Consider the following 13,695-nt stretch of genomic DNA (forward strand, 5'->3'; position numbering starts at 1 on the left):
GACGATGAACAGGCGTTAGCCCACCCGCCCCGCCGCAGATGCAAAGCTGGTTCCGAGCATGGCTTAGATCCGAGATCCAGAGGGCTGTCACACCAACGAACCGCCCAGCTTCTGGCTCCGCTGGACAACAGCGGCCTCCGGGCCACGGAGCTGCCCCACCAAGTGCCAATGAGAAGACACTCTCAGCCTACAGAGCCCAGAAACTACCCAGAGGAGCCTGAGCACACCTGACCCTATCTGCCCCCCTCCCCCGCCCCCCGGATTCACCAAGTCACTTACCTGCCTGGAGGTGGAAAACGGGCTGGAGGTTCTCTCTGGAGACGCCCCTGCTGGGAACAAGGGCTCCCACGCGCACGGACATTGAACTGAGTCTGGCCAAGCTAAGGGAGAAAGGTTTCAGCTGGAAGAGTTTGAGTTTTGAAATCCTACTCGACTGGACCTTTTATAAATAAATAATCCTCTTTAATATCTAAGAAAGAAAGGAAAAAGCAAAAATCTATTTGAGAATTCACAGATAAGTTTCTAGGGACAGTAAATAAAAATAAAAATATGCTCCTCTCTGCCTGCACCTACCAATTCCAGCTCGGGCGATAAACTGGATACAGAAGACTCCGACATTTTTGGTAGGGGCAACTGGGAATGTGGTGATGTCACCTTCTAAAGAAGGGAAGGTCTGAAGGAGACTTTCAACTTAGTTTGGGGGACATGTTAAGATAGATTCCCATTAGACATTCAAGTGGTTATGTTGAGTAGGCTAACTTTCTAGAGAGGGGTCAAGGTTAGAGAGAGGACTTTGTGAGTCACCTGTTTTCAGGTGACGTTTGAAAACATAAGATTGGAAGAGATCAACTGGGGAGTATTCCAAAGAGAATACTTTCAAAGAAGGACGAGCTCTGGGGCACCAACTGTTTGTCGTCTAGAGGAGAAAACCCATAGAAGCCAAGGGAAGACATAGTGATCTGTGCAGAAGTTTTGGAGGGATTGTACAATGAGGTCTGAGAAGTGATTAGATGTGGGAAAACAAATTAATGACTTAATGAGCAGTCTCAGATGTGAGGAGAAAAGCCCCATGGCAGTTTTAAACAAAAAGAGGGGAGGGAGGATCTACAGTTAAACATGCCGTATTGAGCACAGGCATTGACTCCCGATTCCCACCCAAACCCACTTACACAGTAAGAGAGACCAAAACTCACGGTGGAAAATGGGAGGGAATAAATGAGATCGACAAAGGTACAGAGGCCAAGAACACCAGTAGCGGTAACTCACTCAGCAAGCCAGAGAAAACAGAAGGCGATGTACGGGGGTGAAGCCATCAGGAAGATACCGCTCCTATCACGGAACCCCAGGAAGGCGCAGAAGGGGGAGGACTGGTAGGAGGCTTGAACAGGAGCAGTGTGACGATAGACCTTTTCCCCTACCTGGGTGGAAGCCTGCAGCAGTTGAGTCAGCACAGGTGAGAACTCAGGCACAAGGCATAGTGAGGGCCGCTGAAAGCAGGGGGTTGAGTGGGAGCCCAGCCACACTGACCCCACTCGGCCATAGAGCTTTCGGGCAGTAGTGGGAGAATTTCTCTGGAGGTAACGGCCCCCCAGAGAGACCTGCGAACATTGGCAGCTGGGACCCAGAGGAAGAGCGGAGAAGCCTGTCAGCTGGCAGGCTTTATCCGTTGACACAGAGCTTCCAACAACCTCCTCGGAGCCCCACTGTCAACGTGAGCCAGACATTTGAGGAAAACCTCTACCACAAAATGTAGCAACACAGAAAACAGAAAGTTTGAGAAATGGAGATGACACAAGGTGTGGAAGAGGAGCTTGACGAGAGACAGGCTGCTGTACCCACGAAACAAAAGCCATCTGACACACCCCTTCCCCTCCCGCCTCGTTCTCCTCCATGCCTATCACCGATCAGCATACCAAACAGTTTTCATATTTACCTTGTTTATTGCCTCTCTCCCCACTAAAATATAAGCCTCGTGAGTGCTGAAATTCTTGTTTGCTGCTATATTGCCAGTACCTGAAATAATGCCTGGCATGCAGTAGATACGTCAGAGGTATATACTGAATAAATGAGTGAACAGGATTCTCTAAATAAAAAACACTAAGAAAAAACTCTTAGAAATAAGGCTGCATATTTTAAAAGTCACGAGAACAGGAAAATGGAGAAACTTTTGGATAATAGGAAAAAAAGATAAAGATATAAAAAACAGAAAATTAGATCAACCCAGGTGGTCAAACATCTGAACATTAGGAGTTCCAAAGGGAAATAGTGGAGGGAAAGAATATATTAAATAATTTCCAAAAGTTTCCAGAATTTGAGGATAATTTTCCAGGTTGAAGGGAATGGCAGATTATTTTTTTTTATATTAAGATGAGTTTTTTTCCAATTAGTTGGCATTGAATATTATATTAGTTTCAGGCGTACAGCATAGTGGTTAGACATTTACATAATTTACAAAGTGATCCCCCACTAAGTCTAGTACCCACCTGACACCAATTATTATAATGTCACTGACTGTATTTCGAATGCTGTTCTTTGCATCCCCGTAACTATTTTGTAACTACCAATTATACTTCTTAATCCCTTCACCTTTTTCACCCAGCTCCCCACCCTCCTCCCATGTGACAACTATCAGTTTGTTCTGTGCGAGTCTCTGGTTTGTTCATTTATTTTGTTTTTTAGGTTCCACATATAAGTGAAATCATACAGTCTTTCTCTGTCTGACTTATTTCACTCAGCATAATACCCTCTAGGTCCACCCATGTTGTCACAAATGGTAAGATCTTATTCTTTTTTATAGCCAAGTAAGAAGTCCAACTACCCTGAGGCCACCTTACTTGAGGAAGCCGAGTCACATGGTGAGGTCACAGGTAGCCACTAGGGTTAAAAGCTGCAGCTGAGCCCCCAGCCAACCACACAACATCAGCTGCAGCCATGTAAGTGAACAGTCTGGGACATCCAGCTTAGTCAAGCTTTCAGATGATTGCAGTCCCAACCAATACCTGCCGGCCACCGCAGGAGAGATCCCAAGAGAAAGCTGCCCAGCTGAATCCCCAAATTTATGCTACTGTGTTTGAGTAGTTTGTGACACAACGATAACTACTGAGAAAAAACAAACAAGCAAGCAAGCAAAAAAAAACACTACTAAATGCCCGGCACAGTAAATTGGGCAGAGAGTAAGGGAGGAGACCAACACATCACGCATGTTGGTGAGAAATTTGAGAACACTACAGATACATAGGATCTTAAACTTCCAGCAACAAAAAACCACAGAGCAGTGACTTCCAATCTAAAATCCACTTTCCATTTAAATGATTAGTCAAACATAAGAGTAGAAATAAAGATATTTTAGATGTGCAAGCTCAGAGGCTACTAGAAAATGGTCTCCATAAAATGAGAAAGCCAACCAAAGAGGAGGAAGATGTGACTCAGAATCTAGCAAATGTCCAAGCTGCAGCTGAAAGATGGGGGTTTCTCGGGGGTGGGGGTTCCCGGGGGTCGCTTCCACAAGAAAAGTAGAGCTAGCACATTTCCTGATGCACGTGACCGTGAGGGGAGGAGCTTTACACTTAGGGTGGACAGTTTCAGGAGAAGCCCTGATAGGAACACACAAAACCAAACGAATGGAAAAACAAGGCAACTGACTCCAGGAAAAACAAAGTGGTACTGAAAGGAAATGTCATCATAAAACAAAACCAGGCTGGACCACAAACAGTATTGACAGTCACACTAAACTCTGCATACAGATTCCAGCCGTTATAGTAAACTTCTGGGCGACTAGGAGGAGAGGAAATGCAGATATGTGTGTCGGGGGATCCATGTTGCAGAGAGAATAAATAGTGCAAGAGCTAACTGCTCTTCCCTGGTAGGAAATCACCAGATAACGTTGAAATCAATTTAAGAAATAGCACTGTTTACGTCTTTATTGATAAACATGAAGTTGATCACTGAAGAATGCCCTAACAGAGTTGATGGGTGTCTGTCCTGGGGAAGCGGGGATTGGCGGGTGGATTTGGTGGTGGTGGTGGTGGGATGAGGAAGTTCTGCTCTTTGCTTCTGTTTTCTCAGTGAAATAAGCAAGGTCTATATGTACCTAAGGATGTTGGAGGTTTGAGGAGAATGAGAAGATACAAAATAGTCTTCTCGGTGAGTCTAGAGGCTGTCGGATTACAACGGGGGATGCTGAATGCCAATTTCATATTGGTCATCGCCCGGTCTGTTAATACCTCTTTCTGTCTACAGCTCAGATGTTTCCCTTCTGGCCACACCAAGTGCCAACAGACTCGGGATGATGCCCTTCCTCTTTCACCTGGATGGCCGCAGCACCGCCCCCCTTTAAGATTCCTACCTTCTGTTGCTGACCTTCCCCATATGCCACTTTTAAAAGAAAATATGATCAGTCACTTCTCTGCCTAATATCCAACGACGGCTGGTTCCCACGGTACTCAGGATGAGGCGGCAAGGGCCTCTGGTCCGGCCCTTGCCCTCACTTGGCAGCGCTCCCAAACTGGCGCCTCCGGGTTTGCATCACATGCCCTCAGGGGCTCTTCGCCAGCTGCAGCCCTGCACTCCACTCCCGGAATGCTGCTCCCACTCCCAAGCCCCTCGTCTCCCCACTGCCAGTCCAGACACACGTGCTGTGCACATCAGACAGCTGTGCGCATACACTGCCAGCTTTCTCGGGTGGGCCTCGTGAGTAGGGTCCCTGTGCCTTATTCATCCCTGCACTCCTGAGGTCTGGCACATCTGGGACTGCAACTCTGCTGAGACAATGAATGACCTGTTACACACAGAAATGTAAGCTGCAAACTCCCTCAGAGCAATCGGTGGTGGGTGACAGTCTGAGATTATGAAAACAGATAATGTCAAAGATGTCACCTAGGAGAAAACAGCCTTTTGTTTTGAAAACTGGGAGAGACCTCATTAGACAGTCAAATGAGTTATTTGCATGATTAATAATCACATTTCCAACAGCGCATCAAGCATCTGAGGATAACATTACTTTGAATAAAAGCAGAAAAATCTTCTGGAGTCCGAGACCCTCCCTCTTTCAAGTCTGCAGCTCAAATGTCCACCATGTCCAGCAGTGCAGAGAGATGGAGCTCAGAGGCGACCTCTTCTTCCCTCGAACTCCGGATCAGCCTTTCCAGGTGCCTCAGCCGTTCCGTCAGAGATGTGCCTGTGGCCTGTGACAGCTGCAGTGGCTCCCCTGCCCTTTCATGCTGTGTGAACAAAAAGGCAACTACAGATAGCTTTGAGATGCCCAGAAACCCAGATAAATCTCATCTGGCGCGTGCTGGGTTCAACAAACCCCCCTCTTGGCATCCATCACATATCCTTCCAGCACATATACACACAGCTAGCAACATCTGTGCATGTTTTTCTTCTGACTCTATCATGACCAACTTCCAGGATCAGCAACGTTTATAAAATACCACTGTCAGAAGCTACACACCATTCCATCATAGGTACTGTAATTGCCTAACCAGACTCCTATCTTTGGATATGCAGTTTCTACTTCTATGCAGTATAATAAATGCTACAGAGAATAAAAATACGTTAACTTTTGTCCTATATGATCATTTCTCTAGGGCAGAATTGTTAAATCAAAGAGTACAAACATTTTTAAGGTATCTGCCAAACTGATAAATGGAAACAGTATGTCACCTTAAATTGCTTTTCTCCCCTATTGAAGGGCTTCCTAAAGCCAGTCCAGCATGAAATATCTACGATTAAACTGTTTTTGCTTCTTTTATCACTGAAGGTAGTAGAAAGACCTTGAGCTTTGGAGCAGGTCAGGTCCACCACTGACCAACTGAACACACTTGGGTGAGGCCCTTGAATTCCGTGAGCCTACCCTCCTCGGGAAAGGTCACCCAGAAAGGGAGATCTGGGTGATGCTCCGACTTGGACAGTACGTGCACCGCAGACAGAAGGCTCCGCCCTCACTCTCGTACCCTCCTCCAGCCCTCGCTGCATGTCTTAAGCGCGTTTCAGTTCCATTCTTCATTCATTTCACAAGCAGAAACGCAGAATGAGTTGGTCCTCTAGAACACTGACAGTTTGAGGGGAGATCTAACGGAAGCTAATAGTTTCTTGGTCATCCTACCGTCATGAACGAATCAAGACGTTACTTTTTTCCCCTGCCATTCTGTCTTTAATCCTAATATAAATGCCAAATGTCCTCTCTTCTCACCTGCGGGCTGGGAGTTGCACGTGTTTTCACCACACGTCCAACAGTAGGAGGCAGAGACACCAGAGTCTGAGGAAGGTAGAGGGGAAGGGAAGTTGAATCTGCAAACGCCCCTGAGTCTTCGGACAACCACTGCTGAAGCTGATCTTCAAACCTGAAACGTGAGCATCAGGAAGCAAAAACTTAACTTTCATTCGCTTTTCCCCTTTACACACTTTCCATTGTTAAAGCTTTGGTTTTCACTAAGGACAGAACGTAAACCAAGAAACAGAAATGTAACCTACAAAGAGTTTAATGTCTTTAATTTGCAAACCCGATTTATACTTACTGAGAAAGGTGGCATCTACCCAAAAGCAATTGCTTTTACGTGTTACTTAACATTACTCGTAATTCTCCGATTTGCTTTACTTTCTCTGGCTTATATTGGGTTTGTGTGCTTATAATTACTTATCTCTAGACAGGTTATCCAAATGCATGGATTGCTGCTTATAGTTTAGAATTAACTCAATGTCCTAGAGCTGTCCGTCCCATAAGAGTGGGAAACACTCCGATCCGCACCGCTGCCATGACAGACCTAGGAAACCTGCTTTTGGAATCAGTCTCCCAGCAGATGCAGCGAGCCCCACCGGGCTCTCAGCGGCATGCTAAGCACCGGGTCACAGCACCGAGACAGAACAGACGAGGCCCGGGCCTGAGCAGCTTACACTTTAGTGAGAGAGAGACAGGGGACACGTGACAAGAGAAAGACAAAGCGGATCAGGGAGGGTCGGAGGGAGAGGCAAGGAGGGCCTCGCGAGTGGACATTTGAGCAGAGAATGGGACTGAATGCAAGGTGAGCCCAGGGGCTACCTGAGGGTGGCTGGGGAGTCCCGGGCCAAAGGAACAGCAAACGCGAGGGTCTGGCCCCACGCGGCCTGGTGCGTTGGAGGAAGGAGCAGAGGTCAGAAACGAAATGGGGGACAGGTCACGTAGGGCCTTGCCCACCTTGCAAGGAGTCTGCCTTTGATTCCAGGTGAGAGAGAAAGCCACTGAAAGGCTGTGAGCAAAGGAGTAACGTGATGCCTGCCTCACACTGGTCTGCAGACTAGAGTATGGCCCGCTGCAGAAATGGTCCGGTTCTGTATGGATGTTGAACAGGGCCAATAGGTTTGTGGCTGGACTGGATGTGGAGGGATGATCCCAGGGCATGTGGCCTGGGCGGCTGGAAGGATGGAGCACCTTCAACTGAGAAGGCCACCGTAGCGGGGGCTGGGGGGTCGGGACTTGGGTTTGGGGTGTTAGCTTTGAGACGGCTATCAAGGGAGCAGTAGGATATTCAAGTCTGAGATATATATTTGGAGTTGTGAGAATACTGATGTTATTTTAAAATCCATGAAGCTGGGTGAGGTCACTGGGGAGTGAGTAGATGTCACAGAGGAGAGGGGGAGGAAGAGGAAGAACCAGCGGGTGGCCTAGGGGAGTGCAGTAGGGCAAGAGGGGATCAGGGCTTCTGGGGGCCGGGAGGGAGGGAGCAAAGGTCTGGACCGCTGCTGGGGACTGGGGCACACGGTCAGTCGGCCATGTGCAGGCTGCAGTGACCGTAACCAGGTCAGACCGGGGCAGTGACAACCACTGGTGTAAAGGGAGCAGAAACAGGCTGGTGACTGGGGAGGACATGGGGCCAAGGGGAGGGAGACCGGAGGGGGCAGGCACGAAGGGGGCGAAGGTGGGGCCGCACCTCTTGCTCTCTTCCTTCTCCAGTAGCAGCCTGCTGGACAGACACTGGGCCAGGAGCTCCTGGGCAGAGGCTCGCCGCGTCAGCTCCTCCGTGCTGGGAACACGCCCCTCCAGGCCTCGCTCCGCTGGCCTCTTCCCTCTGCGGTGCCCGCGAAGCGACCCAGGGACAAGCGGGGTCGCAGGATGAGGACGCTTCATCCCCAAACTGTAAGCACGTCTTGAAATGCTTAAGGTCAGGAAAGAGGGAGAAAGGGTTTGCAGCCCTCCGGCGAAGGTGGGTGCGGCAGAGCCTCAGACCCGCCCCTTCCGGTTCCCTCAGGTCAGGTGTGGGCTGAGGGGGCACGGCCTCTGCCTGCGGGGAGCTCCGCTCTGTCTACAGGTTCTCTCCTGGCCCCACCACTAGCAAGCTTCTTATCTTTACACTTAGCTGTTAAGTCTGTGTGAAACTAGTGTTTACAAACTGTGGCGAATGTTTTTTCTAATTATTATAACTTCACTATTACGTTGTGACATTAGGCAGAGCAGACCTTCCTTGTTACCCTTATTCGAGGGGTTCTCAGCAATCATGATGAATTTTATTTTTATTTTATTTTTTATTATTTATGCCTAAAGCACCTGGTCTTCCTAGGTGGTCTCCCATCCAACTACTAACCAGGCCCGACCCTGCTTAGCTTCCGAGATCAGACATGGGGCTTGTTCAGGGTGGCACGGCCGTAGACCATGGACCATGGTTCCACTGGGGCGCGAACCCAGGACCTTCTGCGTGTGAAGCAGACGTGCTCACTGCTACACTGTGCAACCACGTCCGATGAATTTTAGAATTTACTTGTCAAGACCAAAGAGAAAAATCCCTTTGGGTTAATTATAAATGTCCTGACTTTACAGTGTGAGAACTGACATCTTTACAGCACTGCATCCTCCCATCAAGGGGAGCCGGCCCCTCATTTATCCAGGTTTTCTTTGGACCTTCGGGGCCTTCCGGGTTCCCTCCGTGGGAGGTTAGCACCTTCCCTGGTCAGTTTGTATGTTCATATGTTATAAGTCTGTTGGGTGTAGGGGCGACAGAAACACACACTGAACACAGATCTCACCGCTCTGGACCCAGCTGGAGCGCCTTCTGCGTCTGCATTCTGGCTTCTTCCCACGACGCGGGAACATTGTATTTTTTCAAATGGTTTTTAAAAAAATATACACATATCTGACCATCTTCACTCAGTGCCTCTGAGAAAATACAAAACCACATGAGAAAAGAACATCAAAAGAGCAACAGGTGACCATTTGACGTTTGCTTAGATTCACTGATTTAAGAACAAGCCCTTCTGATTAAAGTCACACAATTATATGACTCCCATTTGAGCCAAATACGCTCCAGGTGTCCGTGAGTCGTTCAGCGTCCAGACAGGCTCAGGCCCCGTACGACTCCCCAGAGCTACTCCCCAGGGATGCTCTCAAACTTGGAGCCTGCCTAGCGGGCCCCTTTCAGGAAGGTGAGTCCAGGCTCTCCTGGAGCCCTCGGCTTTTTCCCAATGTGTGAGTCACCTAGAAGTCACTGGCTTGAAGAGGGAGTCCTAAGAAAAGGAAGGGCAGTGACCCACAGGAAGAGAAACAAACATCAAGTAAACATCTTTCCTTGCTGAAAATGGACCGGTAAAGTCTCACGAGGAGCCGGGTCCTGCAGCGCCAAGCACTACCTACCTGACACGACAGGAAGCCGGGGGGGCGTCCAGTCTCTCAGCTTGTGATTGACGCACAAGGCAAGGACATCGTCCCACGGGATCTCGGTCACGGAGGGCCCGGCCCCCCGGCCCGGGGAGGGGCTCTTGCTCTTCCATCTGCCATACGTTCTTCGGAGCAGGTTCTCCACCTGGGACTGGAGGACGGGCTGCGTCTGGCGAGAGCTGGGGATCTGGGAGGCGTACTGGACGATCATGGAGCACACGGGGGGCCAGGGAGCTGGGGAGAGAGCGCCCGGTGGATTTGGCAGGTCCAGCCAGAGGACCGGTGGAGGTCTGCACGAAACGCCCTTTACTCCTTGTTAACCCAGAAGCAGCGAGTGTGCAGCGGAGGAGTCCACCCCCGAATCTAGCCGTGGCAGAAGCACGGCCGGTGAGGAAAGAGCATCCCCCTGCCGTGTCCCAGCAAGGGATGCTGTCTCCCCGGACGAAACTCACAACCGAGGGTCCCCCAGGGGCTCTGACTGCACAGGCCCAGCCTCGGTACTCTAACGAGCAGCCAGGTGAGGCTGAGGGACCCAACCTAGCTCACCGCACAGGGGGTCTGCGCCATGCGCTCGGCTTCCCCAGGGGCTCCTTCCGGGAGGCGCGTCACCCAGGCCTCCCACGGACCATGCCCTGCAGTTCAGAAGGACGCCTGAGGCCCGGCCCTGCCGCACCACATGCTGTGCCCCCTAAGCAGCCGCCAGCCTCCTTCTCGCCTAACAGCACCAGCAGCAGAAGGGGCAGCCTCCGCACCCAGCCCAGGGCCCGGAGAGTCTGCGTCACAGCGGCCTGAAAGCTTCACCTGGCACAGCCAGGGCCACAGAACAGGCCTTCGTGACAAAAGGGGAACACTGGCGTTAAGTCAGCGCCGAGTGCTGTGGCCCCAGCAGAGCCAGCAGCGTGGGGTCAGGGCTGCACGGTCCCCACGCTCTCTGCCCCCACACCCTGTGGTGCAGGCAGGGCGGGACCTACTGTCCGTTTGGAAACTCCGGGCCTTGGGGTCAAGTGCTCCCCCAACACTGCTGCGTGACACTCGCAGATGGCTCTGTTGGTAGCAAAGGGCCAACAGCTGTCACCCCACAAAAACTCTGGATCGCTCTGACTCCTACACCCAAGGGCAGGTGCGAGCGGGTGCAGTGTGGGGACACAGAGCAGGAGACATGAGAACCCCACGCCAGTGCCCCACACCTGCCAGACGGCGACTACGACAGAAGGACATGGAGTCTCAGCACCCCGGCAGTGCCCCCCAGCTGGCACCCCTCGGCACGAGCACATACCCCCCGGGGGCGGAAGGTCCATGTGTGGAAGCTGGAAGCCCAGCACGGCCTGTTTCAGCCAGGCCAGGTGCTCCGGGGCGTTCCAGTGAAGGTGAGGAAGCAGCCGGCTGCCCCCGGCCTCGGCAAACTCAGCGACGGGCCAGGACAGGTCGCAGAGCTGCTCGGAGGCCACGACGGAGGCCAGGAAGTGCAGCACGCTGTTGAACAGCTCGATGATGGCGCCAGGCTCCTGCGAGGCCAGGCCCCCCAGTCGCCTCTCTCTTCTGTCATGGAAAAACCGGCCACTAAACTCACGGCCAACCCCATCTTCCACGTACTGGATGAGGGTCTGGCAGCAAAGGTCAAGGTCACAGGGGCAGCGGGAGACCAGCCACTGCACGGCCTGTGAAACCTGAGAAGCAAAGACAGTCGGGGAAGAATCGCAGTCAGAGAAGTCTCGTGTTTTCCCCTGAAGGTGCCCCTCCCACCACTGCCACCAGAGGTGCCACTGGAGCACCAGCTTCTCAGCCCCACTGGGACGGCAGCGGAAGCTTCTGCCACAGTGCAATCTGGTCTCCTAGAGCTCTGGAGACCTACCGAGCGAGGACCCCCCGCTGGGGGCTGCAGGTCCTCGCCGCCCCGGGTGAGACTGAACAATTGCGCCCTGGTAGGGCTCGGGCCTGGGGGAAAGCAGCCCAGCACACCCGCTCTTCATCCTGTGGCCCAGAGGCCACGACGTCAGCCCCCAGCACGTCTGGCAGCTTCGCCACGGACCAGAGTGCCTCCTGCCTGCAGGCGCCTTTCTCCCTACAGCCATCTGCAGTTACGTTCCTGGCACGTCTCTCTTTTTAAGGAAACTTCTGATAACATTAATTCTTCACATAGTCTAAGGACAACCGCCTTAGAAAAATAAGTCATACATCTGATTTTCAGATATAAGACACCAATGGCCATATTTTAAACCCATAACTATAAAACCTCTAAAAAATTACATGAACATTTGATTTTTTATAGATAGCAGGACTACATAGGCGAATTTTCATTGCAGTTTCTGCTTACATTTTAGGTTCTCTTTCAAAAATAAAATTTAAAATGCAAGCAGCAATTTATACTAAATTTGAGACAGAGCAAAAAGGGGAAACAAGCATCTGCCTGGACCCGCACCTTCTTTGTGGCTTGTAAATCATTGATGGCGTCAGGAATCTCCGTGACGGTATAGTCAGAAACCAGCTTAGCCGAGACCAGATCCTGCAGCATCAGACCTTGGAAAGAAACAGAGGGAGGCCGCCTGTCTCCTGCTTCCAGTTCTGCACGTGAGCAAACGCATCTCATGGCACTGACCCCGCCCAGCCCTGCTCCAGTCACCGCAGCGGCCACGAGCCCGACTGCGACACCGCATGGCCAGCACTTCCTCAGACCCGGGGCTCAACCCATTTACTGCTGGACCATAAATGAGACGCCTTCACGAACCATCTTCCACGTCCTTCTCCATTGCGTCCCCTCCTGAGCTGGGCACGAGGACCACCAGCGGCAGCGCAGGCTGGAAGGGCTTGGCCTGCAGGAGCTGCTTGAGCTGCAGGAGCGCTGACAGCCAGTACACATCCTCCTCCGCCACGTCCTCGCTCTTCACTTTGGGGGCGAGCAGCAGCATGAGCCCACTGGCCCCCAGGAGTTCCTTCTGCGTCTCCACGGCATCGAGGGCGCCATCACTGAGTGCGCCATGGGCCACCTGGAACAGCAGCCGGACCATGAGGAGGGTGCCCCGGGGCCCTACCAGCCAGGGACACCAGCCCCAGAGCAAGCGCAGCCAAACCTCGCTGTGCTTTGGGCCGGCCTCCCCCACGCAGCCAGGAAGTAGTGCCAGGAAGAGCAGGCCCACTGTGATTCACGCCCCCCACCGCCATAGTTATATTTGAGCACATCGCTTTAAAATCCTAACGGTTGCCCTTAAATAGTTATAAAAGCAGGTAAGCCCGTACCGAGAGGAAAGGGGAAAGGCGAGCCAGCGGGGATTTCCAACCCAGTTCTAGAAAGCAGCGCAAACATAGGAGTGCCCACTGGGTTGGGGGCGTAGAGGAAGACACCCCTGAGGGGCTGCAGACGTGGTGTGGAGAACACCCGGGCCTTGCAGCACCAAGAACCGGAGCCCAGGTTCGGGGCCCGAGGGTCAAGTCCCATGCAGAGCATGGCCCTGCCTGCAGGCAGCCTCTAAGTGTAACGTGGCCCCTAAGCAGGGGCCTATCCCACCCTGACAGGAAGCAGACACACGAGCACCCTCGGGCACAGTGGAGGGGACTGGGTGCTGGCCACCCTCCCTCACCCTGAACACAGCAGCAGCTCTGCCCAAGGAGGAGACAAGTCCTGTCCAGAGAAGACAAACAGCCCCGGGAACAGACACCCAGATCCTGTCATCTGGAGGTTTCCCAAAAAGGACGGCTCGCCATTCAAGAATAGTCACGAGATGGTATGAAAAAGTCAGGTAAGGGAAAGAAAAAGAAAATGAATAGTATACACGGAATAAAGAGAATTCAACAGAATAGTTGTAATACAAAGTCAGAGAAATCTCCCAAAACACGATATAAAAAAAACAAGATAGGAAACAGGATAGAAAGGGTAAGAAGCTCGGAGGATCACCTGGTGAGATCCGACATCCAACGGGAGTTTAGGACTGAACAGAAAGAAGGGAAGGAGAGCAGGTGCCAGAAAGACCAAACACCTCCCGGAAGCAAACGAGAGTCTCCGGCCCGCAGGGCCGAGCCCAGCTCCGGGCGCAGGAAGCCGGCGGCAGGCTCGCCCCAGGGGATTTGAGAGCCAG

The 13,695-nt window shown here is 51.8% G+C and overlaps 1 protein-coding gene across 3 annotated transcripts in view; it reads right to left on the reverse strand.

The window, feature by feature from the left end:
• Window positions 1-3,889: 3,889 nt before the first annotated feature.
• The window catches only part of MCM3AP (minichromosome maintenance complex component 3 associated protein), a 38,563-nt gene continuing 28,757 nt past the window's right edge, over window positions 3,890-13,695 (reverse strand). For 2 of the 3 annotated variants that reach the window (XM_039879777.1, XM_039879776.1), the window contains exons 22-29: window positions 12,351-12,609; window positions 12,045-12,142; window positions 10,902-11,292; window positions 9,602-9,859; window positions 8,998-9,127; window positions 7,908-8,132; window positions 6,194-6,344; window positions 3,890-5,219 (exon numbers count right to left, since the gene is read on the reverse strand). In XM_039879777.1, coding sequence (XP_039735711.1) covers window positions 5,061-5,219; window positions 6,194-6,344; window positions 7,908-8,132; window positions 8,998-9,127; window positions 9,602-9,859; window positions 10,902-11,292; window positions 12,045-12,142; window positions 12,351-12,609 — 1,671 coding nt within the window. In that variant the 3' untranslated portion in view covers window positions 3,890-5,060. Of the gene's footprint in view, window positions 5,240-6,193; window positions 6,345-7,907; window positions 8,133-8,997; window positions 9,128-9,601; window positions 9,860-10,901; window positions 11,293-12,044; window positions 12,143-12,350; window positions 12,610-13,695 lie in introns of all 3 variants that reach the window. The other variant, XM_039879779.1, reaches the window with a different exon arrangement.

This window comes from Pteropus medius, unplaced genomic scaffold (genome assembly GCF_902729225.1).
Source record: "Pteropus medius unplaced genomic scaffold, Ma_sr-lr_union100, whole genome shotgun sequence".
In the NCBI taxonomy this organism is placed as follows: domain Eukaryota; kingdom Metazoa; phylum Chordata; class Mammalia; order Chiroptera; family Pteropodidae; genus Pteropus; species Pteropus medius.